Below are 21361 nucleotides of genomic sequence, written 5' to 3' on the forward strand. Positions count from 1 at the left end.
GCAGTGTAACTGGGAGAGAGAGCAGTGAATATGTTTTTAAAGGCTTTCATCCATTTGGGTATTTAAGATGTAAGAACACTTCAAATTTCCAGTTGGACAGTGGTTCACCAGTCAACGGCTTGGTTCTGCACAGATGAATTGCAGGAAAGGAAAAAAAAAAAAACCCTACACATCGTCCCAAAGTCCCTGAAAATGAAAGAGTCCACATTGAGTATGTTTACTTGCAGTCAGAAACCTTTTTAAAATATTGGCAATATTCGGGTTTTGAAAGGCCATATAAACACGCACAAAAACCCAAATATGCTCTTATTCGAGTTTTTAAAAAACACGGTTGTTGTCTTTCAGAACGGAAATATTTGCTCATATAAACGTGAACAGGGCATTGGCTTCCCACCTACGCATGCTCTACTCTTCTACTCTTCTTCTTCTTCTTTTTCATTTGTATTCACAAGGAATCTTGGTCTTTGTAGTACAGGAACGTATGGCGCCGTCCCACTCGATAAATAAGCCTCACTTGACTTGACATATACATATATATATATACATATATATACATATATATATATATATATATATATATATATATTAGGGGTGTGCAAAAAAAATCGATTCATAAAAGAATCGAGATTCTCATTTATTAATCGAATCGATATTAATATCCCCCCAAAAAATGTATTCAATTGTTATGAAATTACTATCAATTTCTAAAAAATAAAGCCATATTTAAATTCGGAAAAAATTTTACATTTTATTGAAAATTTAGATATAAATTGAGGTTTAAATGTGCGATTAATGTACGATTGTCAGTTAATTATTGAAGTCATGCGATTAATTTCAATTATCGACTGACACCTATATATCCCTTACCCTAATCTCAACCATATTCCAATTCAAACCTAAACTCTAAAACCAAGTCTTGAGCCTCAAAAAGAGGTCTGAACTTGTGGGGACCATCAAAATATCCCCACAAATTCAAGTCAGTCCATGCAATGGTAGTTAAACCTGGAAAAACATCCATCCGTATATGGGCCCTACAATGTAGCAAAGACAAAAGGCGCGCACGCACACACACCCCCGTGTGTGTATATATAAGTCCGTGCTGTTGGCGGTCTCGTAAATTTAAGCACTTTATATGAGTACAAATAAAGTATAATAATGAGGAAAATAGTCTGACATAAAGATGTTTTTTTTTTTTTTTTTTTTTTTTTTTCTCTGTGTTTTTCCATGACTTAATTTCCCGCTGTCTCTTCAACTAAGCCTTTCAAACAAAGCTTATTTACAAAGAGAATATACACTAAATGCTCATCGACCCAATCTGCACTTTGCGAGCGCTCGCTCGCTCTTGTTCGGATGGATTGTCCTGGACAAGAATAGGCAGCACTCGGCGCTCATCAGGTGATGCACAATTGGCATAATTGCAATTTCTCACCGCAGCACAATGTTAACGCTACTTCAGCGCGCACCTCTGCCACTCACGTGTTGCGCTCCATTGTATCTATTGTTGCCGTTGGTCTAAAGGACGTATTACGAACCGGGAGCATCATATAACCAACTGAGAGAAATCGTGTGGTTGTTTGTTTGGTTTTCAAATACAAACTGCTGAACTGGGTCACGTGATTAGTTGCGAGCATCCGATGCTCGCTTGCTGCATTGAAAACATTCGCAAGGTGCATGGAGGAGACCAGAAGATGACTCAAGTATTCATATGCCCCATTTGGGTGAATTCATCCTTTTGGCAGATCATGTGAATGTAATTTTGTTTTTTACATTGCATGGCATAGAAAGAAATTGTCTGTGCTGATTTAAAGGTTGCCGTTACAATGCTTGCCAATGCCATCTCTCCGAATATGCCTCATTATCTCCCCCACCTCATCTTTCCTATTCCTCTTATCCGGCATGTTTAGTGATTTATTAACATGTGCTCGCCACTGATATCGCTGTCTCTCTTAAGCTGACAGTGCAGCAGCGCCGGATCAAACGGCGCGGGGTCATTATTTTTTCTGTTCTCGCACAAAAGGCAGACGGATCGCAAAAGAGGGACCGCGCCACCTGGAGGGACGTCTCACTGAGTGACAGGGACCAGAGCAGCTATTAGTTTTTAGTCTTGGGAGACAACCCCCAAGCTGGTTTTCATTAGTTGCCTCTAAAGCGGGGCACGGATGAATGTATATTAAGGAAAAAGAAAAAAAAAAAAAAAAGATATATATTTTATTTAAGATCCCCCCCATTCGCAAGTCTGCTTTAATGGATCAAAGTGAACATTGGAGGAGGCACAAAAGAAGACGACTTACTTCAGAAGTTCCAATTTAAAAAGGACTTGAAAGGTTTAATTTGACTCACTGCTTCTCCTCGCTGACAGTCGTCTCTACCGGTGCAGATCTTGCGTGTTATTAAAGAGCAGCGGTCCTGCTCTATAAGGTCGCGTGAACTGTTGGTGTCGCATTTGGCGGCCTTGACATGATCTGACCTTTAAAGGGAACAGAGAGTCCAAAAGGCCGGAAAGCAAGTTCCGCCAAACTGCCGTAATTTGCTCTACAAAAGAGTCACAGTGAGCTACTCTCAATTTCTGAATCAGAATGTCAACGGCAGATAATTTACAGCCAACATTTTAAAAAGACACGTTAATCCAAAATCAACCAATTGGATAGACGAGATCTGACACGCCTTTTATAGGATTGGCATCGAAAGATACTGCCAATGATCTGTACGTAATACAAAAATGGCACATGTAGTATAAAGAGAGAACTTTAAGAGCTCTACAAGTCTTCCCTGTGGAACGCCATCATTTAAAACAAATCTACCAGTCATAAACGGTTTTATTTTGACATCTTTGATCAGCTATTTGTAATGACCGTGGAACTTGTAAGGTATAAACAAGGCCCGTGGCTCCTCGCCAACCCACTTTCATGCGTCTCAAAGACATTCTGATTTTCCGGCAGTCACCTTCAGGTCTCCGTGTCAGGTGGCTGCACGACTGTGAAGCCTCCAGAGGCGGCGTATTCATTATAAGCTCTCCCTTTACACCCGGCACATCACACAGGTTTGCTTTGCCGGCATCCAAAGAGGCAGCTGTCACCATGTTGACAGGAGCCGCTGAGCTGCGGGAGGGAAGGTGCAAGTGAGGTAGAGTGTCGCTGCACTCTTCACACGAAATCAACTGATGGCTGCAGCTGTTCATATTAAGATCTGGCAGCACTTATTTCAGCAAGCTCTTTGCTTCCGACGTTTTAAACAAGCCGTAGTCTCTCTTGACGGTATTCAGTCGCTATTGTGCGATTTTCTGAAATCATCCTCTTATGTCTTACGTATAGGAAAGCCCAAAGTCGAGCTGACCTATGACAGGATGTACACGGTAACCAGCCGCCTCACGTTCACCGTCGACAAAGAGGACGACGGCGTACCTGTGGTTTGCATCGTGGATCACCCCGCAGTCAAAGACTTCCAAGTACAGAAATACCTGGAAGTGCAGTGTAAGTACTCTGAGCTTGTGCTTTTTCAGGGCAGTCCTATAAGATCTAAAACCATTTGTTCCTCGGAGCTCTTTGGCCTTCACTTGGTCTAATTAAGTTTTTCCAAAAAGTCTGGTTTATACTTCAGTGTTTGCCCTTTTGTTAATGACCAGCGTACATCACGTGATCGACGCCAGCCATTAAAGACAAATACTGCGTCGCTCATGGTAATGCTACGCACATGATTTCTTGAGCCCCTTTTGTACTCTATGCTATTGCAATCCTTTTTTTTTTTTTTCAGTAACAATCCATATATCTAATGGGGTATATACCCCGTTTTGGTACAGGATTCACAGGGCTGACTGACTTTGGGTAGCAATGAACTACATTATGGACAAGACTCCTTCTTGAGGCCTTCTGAGGCCCAACAGTTTTTAATCCTATCCATTTTTTATAGCGCTTTTCCCGATTAGGGTCACAAGAATGCCGGACTTGAGATTCAAACCCAGAACCTCTATGCCAGTGGTGTCCAAACTACGGCCCGGGGTCCATTTGCGGCCATTTTTTAGCGGCCCTTGGCATATACAAAAATTTTTTGACACAGCCTGTTTTTCTAGATATGCAAAGAAGCTATTTAAATCTAAAACAGAAATATTTCTTTCGGTAATTTAAGTCACATATATCAGTTCCGGAAGCTAAACTGTTTTCATCCATGTTCTGCTGTCTGTGTCAAGGTCTAGTTTGTGAACACATCACATTAATGATTATCTAAGATCCTCAAGTGATTTAAAATTTGTCATTTTATTACCGACTACTCTTAATTGGATTCTGAATGTGGAGATTGGTTCAGAGATAGGGCGGATCTATTCTTGTGGGATACAGGGGTGTAGGCCACCCCAAAATCAAGAAAAATTCCAAACTGTCTTGTTGAAAAATAACTAGCTAAACTGTAGTACATTATTAATCGACATATTAGTTTTACCGTGTTTAACTCATTCACTCCCAACCATTTTCACTTAAGTGTTTTCCTGGATTTTGACAGATTTTTCAAGGCCCGCGAAATATTATGTTCGTTTGCTATAAAAATATGGAACATACCAAAAGAGAGATTAGAGTCTCTTCTTTTATCAGGGGGAAAAAAAAGTATATTCCTATCTGTTTCCACTGTGCAGCAATTAGCAATAGAACATATAGCTAAGTTTCATCGTTTTTCACAATTCTGCTTAGAACTGTGGGGAAATCAGCTTGTTTTAACATGGCCTGGTTGATCTCTTATACTCTGCTGCCACTCAACCATTTTCTGCGGTAGAGAGACTGCATCAAAGCCTTCTCTATGCTCTGGCATAAAAAAAAAACAAAAAAAAAACGTATAAATACGTCTTTGGGACACTTAAAACATTTAAAATGACGTATTTATACGTTTTTGGGAGCTAATGAGTTAATAAAGTCAGACAATTTCAAAATGGCCATAGCATCCATTATTCTGTATGTGGCCCTCAAAGGAAAAAGTTTGGACACCCCTGCTCTACATGCTAACATGCTGTTGCCATCACCAAAGGGGAAAAAAAAAAATACTGTTTCCACACAAACTTTTGAGATTTTTACTGGATAGCGACAATGATGCCTTTTTGTGTTTTCAACATGCAGGAACACGCAGTGACAGGCAAAAAAATAAAATAAAATAAAGTAGAAAATGGGGTGGGGGGCATTGTTGATTGTGTAAGACGTATAAACTTCCAACCCCGTTGCCACGCGGTGCAAGTTTTATGCACTGATTACTGATTGCCAGACAAGGTGATTTGCATTTGAATTGCCTCCTGCGTGAGCAAACAGTGTGTGTGTGTTTGCGTGTTGTGTAGTAAGAGCGCGGAGCTAAGAAAGCTCGTTGTCTGGGGACGGCATCAAGCCCGTAATGGTTCTTCTTACGTGTAAGCAAATCAAAGCCGTTTGGCTCGGCTGCCTGCTTGTTTTCTCCCTTAAGGTCAGCCGGCCGTGCCGAGATGGATCGCGCCCGTCTCGAGTGCCTGTGCGCAATAAAGCAAATAATTCAGTTAGCATAATGATAACGGCCCTCTTGCATACAATACGCGCCGTTTCATTTCCCCCCGAAGTGGCAGTATGCGGGGTCTCTCGGCGCGGTGCACTGCAGTGCATATTTCTCCATCAAGCGCAGACACTGAGCGCCGCCACAACTACTCGGGGCTATCAAAGTAACCCCCAAGAACGGGGGGGGGGACAAGGTCACGTGGCCTTCCTCGTCGAGGAAACAGAACCCGGCGGTCTGTTGTCTTTGCTCGCGCGTGCCCGCCGAGCACGAGGCTTTTGGCTTTCCGCCCCGTCGACTGTCCATCACCGCGACTGACAGGATGTGATTTAGACAGATGGATGGCCAGACATTGTTGTTTGTTGCCAACAAGGTCGGAACAACGGTGTTGAACTTCACTGCTCGCCTTTGCCAAGCCGGGAATCTGCAGGCAAATTCATGCAGCCGCTTCGTCAGGATTTGAGATACAAGTTTATTTTGACCTGTGATGATGGTTGTGAGGTAAAACACTGAAATTTGTGTAATGTGTTTTTTCTGCAAGGAGAATACCACTCAGATATACCATATATGTATTTATATTTAAATTGATATTTAGAATTGAAGGCCTTAAATGGCATTAAAAATCTAAATACAATTGAGGTAAAAATATTGTGCTTTATTTTACTTACAAATATTGTGCAAAGCAGTCACCATAACACAATTTAGCAATAATAAATGTCATAAAATAACTATATGTACTTGTGTGGACTGGTAACTAGTTGTAATTTACAAGGAACAAAACAAGTTGCTTCATGTTCCAAATACCAATCTTTCTGAATTTGAAAAGAACAATGTACTGTTTCTTTCACCAATGTCCAACATGAAGCACTAATGCCATCTAGTGGCAGAAAATGATCTCAGCACAAATTTATGATTTAATCTTTCACACTCCTTTGAACTTTTTTTTAACATCATATAACTTTCTGATTTGCTATACTCATTGTGAATTAAAAAGATACAACCACATTCGTATTTTTATATAGAATAGATATGATGTGATCCATTTGTGATTAATTGCAAATTATCCATGGAAATCATGCAACTATCTCTGATTAAAAATTGTGTAATCGATTGACAGCCGTTATATATCAAGAATATTGCACTGTGCAGGATGTGCACTCCCAGATGAACAGCGCCATCCAAGTTGCCTGGTGTATTTCGTTAGCTGTCCGGAATCCGGTCAGTTGGGCTGATCGGGTTAGTGGACCTCTTGCCAATTTAGTTGGGGACCCCTTGGTCTAACGGTTCTGCGCTCCAAATTCTCGGCTCCCAGTTCAATTACTAGGTTATTTCAAGGTTTTTGTTCAGTCCAAATGAGACCTTTCCTTTGTGTGACTTTTTATTTTTATTTTTTATAAGTCTCGAATCCACAATGCTGAGGTCCTGATATTGAAATCATCACTTCTAAGGGCATTCGCCATTGTGTGCAATTGTCAACCACACAAAGGTTGTTTTTGTTCCCCCTTCTTATTCAGACGCGATTCGGAGCTGATGATTCGTTTGTTACTCACTCAGTTCATGGCAACAACTTAATGCCTCGCTCTGATGAAAGAGTGAACAGAATAGAACAGGAGAAGAAAGGCTCGTCACATGTGGACGACACAGAACAACTGCCTTTTGTGTGTGTCTGCGCGTGCGTGCGTGCGTGCGTGTGTTTTGATTGACACTGTTGGAAAGGTATCGAACTGTGGCGCTTCATCCGAAACAAGTACAACAGCAAACATACTGCAGTGTTTGATAAAGCTCTGTGATCCCCCCTTGTGAAATGATTCGGAGGGGCTACAGGAAGATGTAGAAGGAAGATAATTTCTCACTTGTGATGTTGGCCCAGTTTTTCTTATCGCTCTCTCTCTCTCGCTCACTCTTTCTCTCTTTCTTTCTCTCTCTCTCTCTCAATCTCTCTGTCTCGCTCTCTCTCTCACTCTCTTGTTTTTTTTCCCTTTTCAGACAAGCCCGAGGTGAAGATCATGGTCGAGTTTCCTCAGGGTCTGACGCGGGAAGGCGAGACCCTGGAGCTGACGTGTCAGGCCAAAGGCAAACCGCAGTACGACACACACGAATGCATGCATTGTCACTATCTGGACCCTGAATGATGGAATGTAAACACACATATATATATATATATATATATATATATATATATATATATATATATATATATATATATATAGCGGGAAGCAAACTTTGACAACAGGCAAAATACAAAATTCGGATGCAGCTCAAAAAATTAGAACATCATACAAAAGTGCTTTTGTTAGCCAAATAGCGTAACTGCAAGAGTCTTTTTTTTTTTTTTTTTTTAACCTTTTGGAAAACAAGATTTATTTTTTTTAATTATTATTCAACCTTTGCAGATTACCATGCCATGGATGTCGAACAATCTACACAGACAGAAAAAACAAAACAGAAATACCAAGCCGTTGCTATTTTTATTGATATTATGACAGAGTTAAAATGGCTTAGGCAATTATGTTGTGAAGCTAACAATTTATTTCAATACTGTAGTCCTAAAGGTGAAACTTGTATTTTACAGATTCATTCTGAGAATCATTTTCAAAAAGTCAACTCTAGTTTCTACATTTAAGGTACATTTTAATGTTTCATATTTCATATTATTCTTTCATCATTTGGTAAATTAGTATTTTTATGAGCGGTAAGCTACAATCCTTAAAATTATAAAAAATAAATGAATAAATAAAGAAATCCTGGAATATTTCACTGTGTATTAAATTTACATATTGCAGTTTTACTTTATGACTTGAACTACTGAAATAAATTCAGTTTTCCATTGTTTAAATATTCTAATTTATTGAGATAGCATATCAACAATTTTGTTGGTAATATTAAAAAATACAAAAATTTAAAAAAAATCATTCACAGATCACTCATGAATAGATATGATCCTTTTATTGGTCAAACATAGAATCACAAATCTTGACACCCTTTCTATACATTGCTGAAAGGAAGTTTCCAAAAACTGAACATTTGTTTGAGTTTAATACACAGCACACATTCCTTATAGCTTTTTCTTCGTGGTGTGATAGAGCAACTGGACACTTGAATCCATTGATTGGTTGAAAATGAATGGAAATGAAGGAATTGTTAAAAACCAAACTGAAAAGTGAATATCAACATTTCTCTTTAGCACATGATTTTACCAAGTCAAGTTTGATTTTTCTTATGATTATACTGTGCAAGCAAAGCGTCAGTAAGACCAGCGGGGTAGAATCTGACTTTGATACCAGGAACGTAAAACATGAGATGCTTTACTGTGTACCGGCACCATATGAGGGGAACCCTTGCAGTGATGAAGAGTGTGAACTAAGATGAAACACCGAAAGACCAAAAGATAAACTGATCCCATCCTGAGGTCAACCGCTTTCTCACTTAACATCCCCGGGTACATGATAAGCAAACGGAATAGTACGAAGCTTCCAGCCAGCGAAAGGGGAAGTCTGCTCTGTGCTGTGGTTCGTAAGGACTGTCGAATGGCTGCTGTTGGGTTACTAAGGCCTTGTTCAGACTGGCAGCCCAAATCCGATTTTTAGCCCAGCCAGATTGAAAGTGGATGGCACTTTTTGTAGCCTGAACAGTCACAAAGCACATGAAATACGATTTTTGCGGGACGGATTCAAACCACATGCGGGAGGTAGTTTCATATCCAATCTGGACAGGGTGCGTCTCAATCTGATCAGCTCGAAACACTTAGAACGTATTTGACTGACCGCTACTCTACATGCGCTGAGCGCCGCCTCCGTTCCACGCCATTGCTACAACAACCTGTCGGATGGGTCAATAATGTGGCTCAGTCTGAACAGAGCCAGATCAGATTTGGACACTTGTTAAAAAACGGTCTGGACAGTCAGGATTTGAGGACGAATCCGATTGGATTCAAATATGCCTGCAGTCTGAATGCGGCCAAATCCTCTCCAGCGGGACTTCTGGAACCTGGAAGTGGGCGATTGAGGTTTATGCTGCCTTTTTACTGACTCGTTTCCGGTGTAAAAAAAAAGGGACCAATGTAGATCGGGTGCGACCATCTTTGTAGGTCCCATCGACCTTGTCCTATCTATACATCCTTCTGTCAATATCAGTTCTCATGGAACCGTAGTCTAAGCATGAAAGCCCACGTCCCCATCTCTGGCAACCCCAAACTTAGCCAAGGCCACCTCTTGATTGGACATTCCAGCAACACTGAGTTAGTGATCAGGGGATATGACTTTAAAAATACTCAAGAGGGGAGAGAGTGTTGAAGGGGAGACTGGGGCATAAGATTAGACATTTATCCATTTATTATCCTCTACTTATCCGGCCCCAGCTCACAAGAAAGACAGGAACACCAAGAGGTTCCCAGACCACCCTAAGAGCAATAGAGTAGTCCCTCCTTCCCCGAGGTCTCTTCCTGGTTGGACAGGCCTGGAACACCTCACCAGGGAGGCAACCAGGGCACATCTCAAAGAGTTTCTCAATGGTTGTTCGGCCTATCACTACCGATCACTTCACTGCTTAGTGCTCCAGTTTTGGATCCTTGTGAGCATGGACACGAAACAGTGAGTGCCTAACGCTTGATTCTCAAAGGTGGGGAAGTCATTGTTGCTCGTTCGGCGATGAGGATTCCGTGCATATAAGCCTTTGAGAAAGTTGTCATTTGTTTACATGGTGTGGGTGTTTGCGGCATGAAACATAATGGAGTACAAACAAAGCTATTAGGGCCAGAAGGCGGAGTGGTGGGGACCTGACAAACTCTTCAAACATCAAGACAGCTGCTGCGTCTGGTGTCTGTCACAGCAGTTTGTTGACAAGGCAGTTCAAATTTGAACTGGAACAAAGTCATCATCAGGAGATGTGAATGTGGCAGTAATGTGGCAACAGTGACAAGACTATTCCCTTGGATGCCCCGAGACCTTCAGAGAACACAGTACAGTATAACGTCAATCAAAACTTAAATGCTTGCAGCTGTTTTTGTGCGTATTATGTAGTAGCTGAAATCTCATCTTACCCAGATCTGCATTTAGTTCTGGGTCAGAGGGAACAAAATGAAAACATTTCAGGTGAAGTCGAAAATGTTAAGGGGGTGAGTTTTTGGAAAACTATGAGTTTCTATAACTGGATAAAGGAACCTTAATCAAAACTTTAACCTCATCCAATGACCAGCATGAGATCCAAGCAAGAGGCTCTTCATCTTGGGTATACTTCCTGATATCTGGATCCAAAAGGTTATTTATATCTGGACCATTCCTGACCAGATGATTGCGCTCTTCCAGGGAGGTTATTGAGTTTTAGACTTGAGTGATCATCACCTCCTGTAAACAGCGCTCTGGATCAAAAGGGTTAACCAACAAGACGGTTCTTCCAATGAGACTTGAATTTGCCAGAAAGCATATTGAGAAGCCAAATTCTAACAGATTTGAATTTAAAGAACCTTAACCAAAATACATTCCACGAACCAAACACGCTTGTGTTCCTCAGAACACTTCAAACCACAATGCAACTCGTCACCCTTGGAGATGAGCCCAACCCCCCATATTCATTTTCTAAAAATGAAAACACAATCGATACAGTGAGCAGGGAATTGGAAGTCATTTTCATTAGGGGCAGCTGAGAGTTGTGTAGTCATTACCAGCCCGTAGCGCCAAGGAGGGAGGCCTGGGCAGAATGCAGGGCGGCCATTTGTATGCAAGACGCCTGCCCTTCCTCTCTCCTTGCAGCCCCCATCTTGTATCTGCTTCCTCCATAACCATCCCGTTACAAACTGCAGTCACCCCTCCCCTATTTTACAAATTCACCCATTTGTGTTTGTAAGCTCTGGAACCGATCCTCAGTTATTCCTAGTGTTTGTACTTTCTATAATGCTGGCCACAAGATGGCGCCAACGCCAAAGGTTAATAGGAAAGGTGTAAGTGATACATCGACTTTGGAGACTGTCAACTTTGCCTGTTAGGGGGCAGCTGAGTTTAACCTGCCACAAGATGGTGCCAAAGCACTACTTTTATAATACAGAGGGCTTTGGTGGAATTCACTGGGGATAAAGACAGAGCCCTGCCACAAATATTGATAATCCACAAGTAACCAATGCACCCTCGAAAGATTTATAATTGCCTATAGATGCCACACGATGGTGCCAAAGCACTACTTTTCTATTCGTGGAAGATTGAGACAGAGACCTGCCATGAATACTGTTAATAATTTGTGCCTCACCCCTCAGTTTTACAATTGCTGTGGAGCTGGGTGATTATGGCCAAAAAAATATATATGTATTTTTTTCTTCCTTCCCGTCATTCTGGACAGTTAGGATCTTAATCAGTTTTAATTGAAGTATTAAACCCAACAACCATTTATTTAAAGGTTTTATCCATCCATCCATCCATCCATCTTCTTCCGCTTATCCGGGGTCGGGTCGCGGGGGCAGCAGCTTCAGGAGGGAGACCCAGACTTCCCTCTCCCCAGCCACTTCAACCAGCTCCTCCGGTGGGATCCCAAGGCGTTCCCAGGCCAGCCGAGAGACATAGTCTCTCCAGCATGTCCTGGGTCGCCCCCGGGGCCTCCCACCGGTGGGACATGCCCGGAACACCTCCCCAGGGAGGCGTCCAGGAGGCATCCGAACCAGATGCCCGAGCCACCTCAGCTGGCTCCTCTCAACGCGGAGGAGCAGCGGCTCGACTCTGAGTCCCTCCCGGATGACCGAGCTTCTCACCCTATCTCTAAGGGAGAGCCCGGAAACCCTGCGGAGGAAACTCATTTCGGCCGCTTGTATCCGGGATCTCGTTCTTTCGGTCACGACCCACAGCTCGTGACCATAGGTGAGGGTCGGAACGTAGATCGACCGGTAATTCGAGAGCTTTGCCTTTTGGCTCAGCTCTTTCTTTACCACGACGGACCGATACAGAGTCCGCATCACTGCAGATGCTGCACCGATCCGCCTGTCGATCTCCCGCTCCATCCTACCCTCACTCGTGAACAAGACCCCAAGATACTTGAACTCCTCCACTTGGGGCAGGATCTCATCCCCGACCCGAAGACGACACTCCACCCTTTTCCGACTGAGGACCATGGTCTCGGATTTGGAGGTGCTGATCCTCATCCCAACCGCTTCACACTCGGCTGCGAACCGCCCCAGTGAGAGTTGGAGATCCCGGCTTGATGAAGCCAACAGCACCACATCATCTGCAAAGAGCAGAGATGCAATGCTGAGGCCACCAAACCGGAACCCCTCAACGCCTTGGCTGCGCCTAGAAATTCTGTCCATAAAAGTTCTGAACAGAATCGGTGACAAAGGGCAACCTTGGCGGAGTCCGACCCTCACTGGAAACGAATCCGACTTACTGCCGGCAATGCGGACTAAACCTATTTAAAGGTTTTATTTATTCAAAAATAAATCCTGTGCAAAAATTTCAGACAACAATGTAGAAAACTATGTTGCAGTTCGGATTAAAGACTTCTATTAGACAAATACATAGAAAAGTAGTGCTTTGGCACCACCTTGTGGCAATTATAATCCCTATTTACTTACTGTATTCCCTTGTCACGTCCTTGGCTCCAGCTCATGAATGGGAATTTGTTTCACGCAATTTGTTTTGCGCATTTCATCCGGAAAACATTTGTAAGCGACTTGGTGCTCTCCCGCCACCGTTAAGCACACTTGTGGTTTGTTTATTTGTTCTTTCCCGCCCACGTGTCGTCTCTTCCCGGAGTCTTCACCTCATCTGCTTCTCCTTCCGTGCCATATGTTTTCAAACAAGTTTTTTATTTATTTTTTTTAAAAAAGGAGTGAGCCCATCAGCACCCGCTCGGGGGAAATAACAGGAGCGGCGGCTGTGAGGGGAACGACGTTTTGTCTTTTTACCCCCCTTCCCCCTGCGCCCAAGGTGGCTCATTGTCATAAAAATGGAATCTGTCATGCCGCCATAAACCTCAGTCAAGGTAGAGAAATAAGAGCCACCTACACACAAGTACACACGCGTGACAAACCGGCAATTTGCAAACAAAAAGCCTGCCACGGCGTTATTGTGGATTTTTATTTTTTATTTTTTTTGACAATAGCACAAAGAGAGCTACGTCATTATAATATATCTTGTTTACGCGTAAGCAGCCTTTGATTAGCCCCCTTTTGTTTTTGTAAATGCCTGCGAGAGGTTTTTGATGAAGTGAAATGGCGGCAAAATGCTCTTTCGGGCGAGACGATCGTCTTTGAGGGAGCACACGGCGTGTCCTCCGGCGTCGACGTGCGTTTCTTCAATTAGCGCCATTAGCCAGGTGATAATCGGCTCGGCGTTGTGGAGGAGGTTGTTGAAAAGACACTAAATTAGGCACACGCGAAGTCCGACAAGATACGACAGCATGGATAATAATACGTTGTGTGAGAGAGAGCGATCAGGCTTGAGTGCCTGTAAAGTGAAAAGAAATATCTCGTAAATTTGGCACACCGCAAAGAAGAGTGTTGTTAAAAACCCTGACAAATTGGAATCATTGAAAAAATTTCTGTGAAATTAGACTCATGAGGTCGTGATGCTACTTCATCTCCCGTATAAAGTCTCTGACTGTCTTGTCTGACTGAAAAAAAAAAAATGTTTTACCGCACTCTTCCGCCCCCTCTCTGTGGCGTGCGGCCACTCGCAGCCAACAACGAGGCGCTCTAGAGCAGCCTCACCAGCCCAGATGTCTGGTCCACATGCAGGCTGTCAAATCGGACTGTTTAATTTTTCTCCCTTCTTTCTTTTCCACCTTACACTGCACGCACTCATGGCTGACAATGAAGCGCTCTAAAGCTTACAACGGGAAGATACATTTGTGGTAGCTAGCTGGCCAACTGGATTTCAAAAATTGCACCATATAAGAGCTGGTGTAAATGTTATCTTTATATGCCTGCGGGCCGTCATTTGGACACCACTGCTGTAGCGGCTTTCTGTACATGTACAACAAGCTACCACGTTATCTTCCTGTGACCAGATGCACATACAACATATGATAACAATGTTTCGGACAATATTGCTTTTGTCTTCAGACACGAGCGTGTTGTATGATCCATTATCCGAGGCGGTTCCTGAACGGCGTCCACTCTGCAACAAACAATAAATTGTATTTCACGATCACGACTCTCCCCTCACTTGCAATATCTTCTCTTCCATGTATGGAATTCACTGACAATGAGAATACGCTTGGTGTTTCCCCAGTCTTAATTACGGCCATATAGAACATTTTAACCACCGCATTTGCATTTAGAAGATTTTTGCCCCCTAGGAAATTTATATCAATTGAATGAATCCATTCCGCAGAATCCATTCTATTAAATCTCAACTGAAGTGTACAGTTTTTTTAAGTAACATTTAGATTGTAACTAGAGACAGACAGCAGACCTCCGCCGAGGAGGAAAGATTTTGCTGTCCGTTATCACAAAGGATGCTCAGCAAGGAAATGGCTTTTTATTCATGTACTTATTTATAGTATAGTATGGTTGTAGTAGTGAATTGCAGTATTTCTTATTTTAAGCTTAACTTACTCATGACTAGGGGTGGGAACCTCTGAGTACTTCACGATACGATATACGATACAAGGCTCACGATAACGATTATCTCACGATATGACGATACCGCCATGATGGATATATTGGTCAGGTAATTCATCTACAATAAAACTACTTAAGACATAAACACAATATTCAAACTGGTGTTTTCTTCACAGTGAGTATTTTAGTGTATTTTATTTTGTATTTTTTAAACAAATACAAATGTCTTCTTAACAGAGACCACTTTCTGTGAACAAATTTGTCTTTGTTAAACATCAGTCAGTCACATAGTCAATTATTTCATTTTATAAACTGACACAATTTTTTTGTATGACATTGCAAAAGTAAATAAATAAAATTACTTCAATATTAAATCCAATTAAGGGGATGCTTTACTTATTTAGACATTTTTGGCAGTCAAACATTAATATTTTGTCTATAATTAATTTGATACTTTCATTATTTTTCACGCACAATTGTACCTCTAAAAACACATTTTGCAACTTGCTGTCGACTGAAAATGACATCACAAGGGCTCAGGTAACCAATCACAGCCCAGCTTGTGAATGTCACATGACCAAACCTAGAAAACAGGTGAGCTGTGATTGGTTACCTGAGCTCTTGTGATGTTATTTTCAGTCGACAGCAAGCTGCAAAAATGTGTTTTTAAACGTACTAATTGTATGTGAAAAATAATGAAAGTATCAAATTAATTATAGACAAAATATGAACTTTCTATTGCTGTAATGGGCTAAATAAGTAAAGTATCCCTTTAAATCAATATGAATATTCCTCAGAAATTGTGTGCTTGAAGAAGTCGAAACATAAAATATGTTTTAAAATGTTAAAATTGAAGATATAATACACATTTTTCATAAAAATGTATGCAAAACTGAGTCAGTTGCTGGACAGATGAATATAAGCTGATGAGTCTTCTTCGCCTGAAGACATGCGTCTATTTCCCCGCCACTCTTATGAGGCACTCCCACTAGTGGCCCGCCGAGTAATTGCTCAATAAGTAATGAACAATAGAGCCATTATAGTGGCTGTATATTAACTACAAATATCGCAATACTTGCGTGGGTGTATCGATAATCTGTCGGGAGACTATCAGGATTTATCACAATATCGATACATCGTCACACTCCTACTCATGACCAGAAATAGAATCTCAGTAAGATTATCGGAAGGTTTTTAAAGTACACTTGAAGCAAAATCTTGGTTAGAATTTTCGTCACCACTTTTTTTTATATATTTTTTCTTTTTTTCCCCAGGCCACAGCGGGTGAACTGGGTGAAGGTGGACGATGAGATGCCGTCCCACGCCGTCATCACCGACGCCGACCTTTACATTGAGAACCTCAACAAGTCCTACAACGGAACGTACCGCTGCGTGGCGGCCAACTCCTTGGGCGAGTCTTCCGACGATTACATCCTCTTCGTCTACGGTATGTCCACAAACGTAAATATATACATACGATAGTTTTGTTTTGTTTTTTCTGTGTGTGAATGCCAAAAGACGAGCGTTACATCTGTGGATTGCTATCGTGTTATGTAGGATTGCAAAAGTGGTGGTAAATTTCCAGTAAATTTCCATGGGAACATTTTATATATATTTATTCCCACAAAATTCTCTTTAATTCCCATGAAAATGTTCCAATTTTGAAACTTCCCAGAATTTTGCAACCCTAATCGCCAAGCCACATACTTGATTTCCTCCACTTGCGTGAAAGGTCATCTGTCAGCATTCCCACGTACAAGCGGGATCCACCTCTGTGCATCACAAAGTCCAAACTAGGTCAAGCCCTTAATAACTTTCCATTTCTTGATTCCTTCCTGTTGTTCTTGCCTGCTCACGTCTCGCATCCTCATTGCCGCATTATCGCAGCACATTTTCACACTGTTGCAACCAATAATATCAAGACCCCCTGCACCCCAACCCCTCCTCAAGCACGGCATTGCGCTCTAATGTGCTCGCTCTTCCGTGCTAAATGACTTCAATCTAACCTTCCAAAGATAAATAATTTGCCGTCTATTGTCCTCGAGAATTGGAAGAGTGAAAAGGTTTTTCTTTTTGTTTTTCTGGTCGCAAAAGGGAGTAATCCGACGCGCAACGTCTGATGGACGCCGACTGAATTGGTTTTGTTTACAACGCAACGAGTCGTGCTAATGAGAAGCGCGATGAAACGGCAGAGAACCGTGTTGCCTGTAGAGAATTGCGCCGTAATAAATACGCTTCCTGTAGTTCCATATTGCCACGTGCAGAAAATTTACCGTGTGAAAGAAAAGAAGTAACATCGACAGCTAGGGGAAAGCATCTCTTAAAAAAAAACACTGTTTGTATCACGATACATGGGGTGCGATACAATCCAAGGACGGTTCAATTTGAAAATGGAACGATGCATTTTAGTTTGATAAGGTGCGGACTCAGTTTCTTGTCATTTTCCACACATATGAATGAATGAACATGTCGGTACTGTTAAGTTTCACCAATAAAAGACGATACGATACATATTGATATATTTTATATTGGAGCTATTCGATTCAATTTGAAGCAGTTGCATCTTTTAAATAAAAATCCATTTTCTGATTCAAATTGTTTTTGTTACACCCACACATACTGCACATTGGCTTCATTAAAAAAAATCATTATAATTAATTTGAGATAGAAATGTGACATAACTCTTCAAACGTCATGATCACTGATAGAAAATAAGACGGTCTGTCTTATTATTCAGGAATGTGTGGCCAACAAATGTTTTTTTCATCCTGTTTTGCGTCTCAAATCATCTACTGTGTCGTTAATCTGTATGCGTTTTGCATGTATTGTCTTTTGGCAAAGTATTACAATGTTGTGTTCCTTTGGATTCCAAATCAAAAATCTCCGTGTTCTGTTCTGTTCAGTCCACAACTATTTCCTCGTTTGATACCACGCATTTATTGTCCTGACGCTGAAACGGGTTGCAAGTCTTGCCACCCACGTCACCCCCCCCATCGAGCACAAAACAGCCCATGTAGCTTATATAAAGGCTGAATTTGCCAGCAAAAACAAAGTCTAATGACCTTGGCATTCATCTCGGCATGAATACATGCATTAGATGGGACCACCTGTAGTCCCCCCCCCCCCCCCCCCACACCCGTAAACACAACATATCACATTGTTTCCAAAGAAACCAAACACACAAAGATGTCACAAAGATGTGAAAGATTCAAAGATGCGGCAGGCCAAATTCAAACATTTTGCTTGTTTAACGAATGTCATGAATTGTGAGGGTTTTTTTTTACAGCCAACCGTCAGTATCATCGTTGATGAAAACAAATTAAATAAGTACAAGTCAAAATTAAAAATATGTTTTGTGTGTTTGAATAAAAAACAAATGAGAACTGCCATTTTACATTTTCAAAGCAAACTAAACCTATGATTGCACTCGAAAATGTCCTTCGTTTTTGGCTTTGTAGATGTATTCCTTACATGAGCTTTTGAGATTATAATTATTTTGGTGGGTATGAATGTACAGCCATACTGAAGAAGGGAGGTCCAAACGTCTTAGAGAATTGCAGTTTACTTTATTACACATCACTTATTGTGTCTTTTATATTTTTAAATCTAGCGCTTGATAAATACTCCATATATTAAAATAAATAAAATTACTAAAAACTAAAAAAAAGTGTTTTCGAAAAACATAAAAACTGGGACCTGATTTATGATTGGCAGAATAAAATTCAGAAAACCAATTACGGTAATTGATCGATTGATTTATTAAAAAATAAATAAATAAATACTGAATAATAACGTATTTTTTGGTCCTGTAATGCTGACAGCAAAGATATGACTTAAAACAGAGAACACCTGAGATTCTTTAAAAATATTTTTTTCCTTTAGTATTTAATTTTATGACAGAGGAAAATTGACAAAAAACTGTCAATCTATTTCATTTTATTTATTATTATTATTATTATTTATTTATTTATTTATTTTTATTTTATTTTATTTTATTTTTATTTTTTATTTTTGTCCCTTAATGCTGACAATAAAGATATGACTTAAGGCAGAGCACCTGAGATTTTATAAAATACTTTTTTCCTTTAGTATTTAATTTTATGACAGAGACAAAAATTGACAAACTGTCAATCTGTTTCATTTTATTTATTTATTTATTGATTGATTGATTTATTGGGGGAGGTGTTTGAATGTCATTATCTTTGTCTCATGTTGTAATGGCAAGTGGCATTTCATTTACATTGCACTTTTCCACCTTACAAGGCCCTCAAAGCGCTTTACATTTTTGACTACCCATTCACCTACTGATGACGCAGCATCAGGAGCAATTGGGGGTTCAGTATCTTGCTCAAGGATACTTTGACGTGTTCACAATGGCATGGGATCGAACCCACAACCTCTGGGTTGGGAGACGACCACCATACCACTGATCCACACCGCCCCCATAGTAATGTATTACTATGTAAAAAAAAAATAATGAATCAGTCAATGAAAGATCGAATGCTTCCCCCCACCCCCCCCCCCCCCCCCCCAATTCTTAAGGTAGCAAATAATATTGTCCGGAAGATTTAATCGGTTGAGCTTTAGTAAAAACAAACCTGTTGTAAATGCTCATTTCAACTACCGTAATTTGCGGCCTATTGAGCGCACATGACTATAAGCTGCATGTGCCCACATTGAAACATGAGATATTTACAAAGAAAGACGGTACACAGAAAGAGTTTTCAAAGGTTTAATAATATACCTTAGCTTTTCTTTCCAAACAGTGCCTGTGACGCGGCAGTAACACAGCAGCAATACGGTAGTAACGAACAGGGCTGCTTAAAAATAACATACCAGTAAAAGTCACTGAGACTGAGACTTGTTGTATTTCCCATGATGAGGGTCTGTTCATGCTCATTTTAGTCAGGCACAAAGCGCCAAGTTACATTAAACTTGTGTCTTCCTCCACACATATATTCCATCTGTCTCACTCTTACCTTTTCTGCTCGAGCACCCCTGGAGGCTGTTAGAAAAAAATGCATAAATTAGCCACATCGTTGTATAAGCCGCAGGGTTGAAAACGTGTGACAAAAGTCGCGTCTTATAGTCCGGCAACTACGGTAACTATATTTGTTTAAAACAAACTAGCTATAATGGAAAAAAAATAAGAAAGAAAATATTCTAACCCTGATAAAACCACAATTTGACATTTTCACCAGAACACACACTTGCATGACCTGTTGTGTGTTTCCGTTCCTGTGTTATCTTTCACCATTTGTTGCACGGGAGCCACAATATCAGCACACACGCGCGTGTATTGTTGGCGTGTAACTGGATGAAAAATCGCCTCCGTCCCGGACGGGACAAATGCGTCCGCCCCCAGCTTCCCCCGTCTAATAGGCGGGATTGCAGCCTATTGTGACCCGCCCGGCGTGATGGAAAGCACCGTAAGAGCGGCTGACACTAACAACGTTAACGGGCCAAAAGAATGCGTCGGCTGTTGCTCGAGGGGGAGTCTGGCCAAATGGCCCCAACTTCGCAGGGGTGACAAAACACAAGCATTCGGCTTTTCCCCTCTCGCCGCCGCCGAGTGCAAGCGGGGAGCCAAAGGGGTCTCGGCTTGTTTACTGCCAGCCAATAACCGAGTTTGCCGCCGCCGCCTCCTCGCTGCTCCTCGGTCTCTCGAGTCGTACTTATTCCACTGCTTTACATTTCTCCTCCGTTTTTAAAAAACGCTCGGAGTCGTGCCCCGTCGTCTCGCCGGCCCCTTAAGTGGCTTCCGCAAAACTGCCGTTTTTGAAATTGTCATTAGCTTATGTAATTACTGCTGGGGATGGACCTCACCGTGTTTATGTTCCGGGTTCGACTCTCGGCTCAGGCCTTCGTTGGTGGCGTAGGTTCTCTCTATGTACGCCGGCTTCCTCCTAAATTTCCAAAAGCATGTCAACGTGTTAGCCCAGTGTACACTGCGGTTATTATAGTTAACAAAAAAAACTAATCAAGTCATTAAAACTAGCATTTAAAACAAACATTATAGCGGACAAAATAAAATGAAAACGAAAGTGCTTTTAACAAACGATAACTGAAACTACGTTTAACATTAACTAGTAAAAAATCTCATTGTTTTTTGTTTCATTTTTATAAATGTATTTAGTTTTCTTTATTACGATACAGCCGTAGAGAAGAAGGAAGGTTGAACAGTTTAACTTTTATTGATTGCAGAATACTTCATCAGCTTTTCTTTTATCTTGCACCCTCTACATATAGCTACATTAAAAAAAAAAAAAACTTATAAACTAAACTAGAACAAAGCATTTTTGAGAAAATAACAAAATTGTTAGCTGC

The 21361-nt window shown here is 41.2% G+C and overlaps 1 protein-coding gene across 5 annotated transcripts in view; it reads left to right on the plus strand.

Moving 5' to 3' along the window:
* cadm1a (cell adhesion molecule 1a) overlaps positions 1-21361 on the plus strand; it is a 338297-nt gene that overhangs the window by 286057 nt on the left and 30879 nt on the right. For all 5 annotated transcript variants that reach the window (XM_077504824.1, XM_077504825.1, XM_077504827.1 and 2 more), the window contains 3 exons: positions 3312-3470; positions 7480-7576; positions 16309-16481. In XM_077504824.1, coding sequence (XP_077360950.1) covers positions 3312-3470; positions 7480-7576; positions 16309-16481 — 429 coding nt within the window. The remainder of the gene's footprint in view (positions 1-3311; positions 3471-7479; positions 7577-16308; positions 16482-21361) is intronic.

Source organism: Festucalex cinctus, chromosome 18 (genome assembly GCF_051991245.1).
Source record: "Festucalex cinctus isolate MCC-2025b chromosome 18, RoL_Fcin_1.0, whole genome shotgun sequence".
In the NCBI taxonomy this organism is placed as follows: domain Eukaryota; kingdom Metazoa; phylum Chordata; class Actinopteri; order Syngnathiformes; family Syngnathidae; genus Festucalex; species Festucalex cinctus.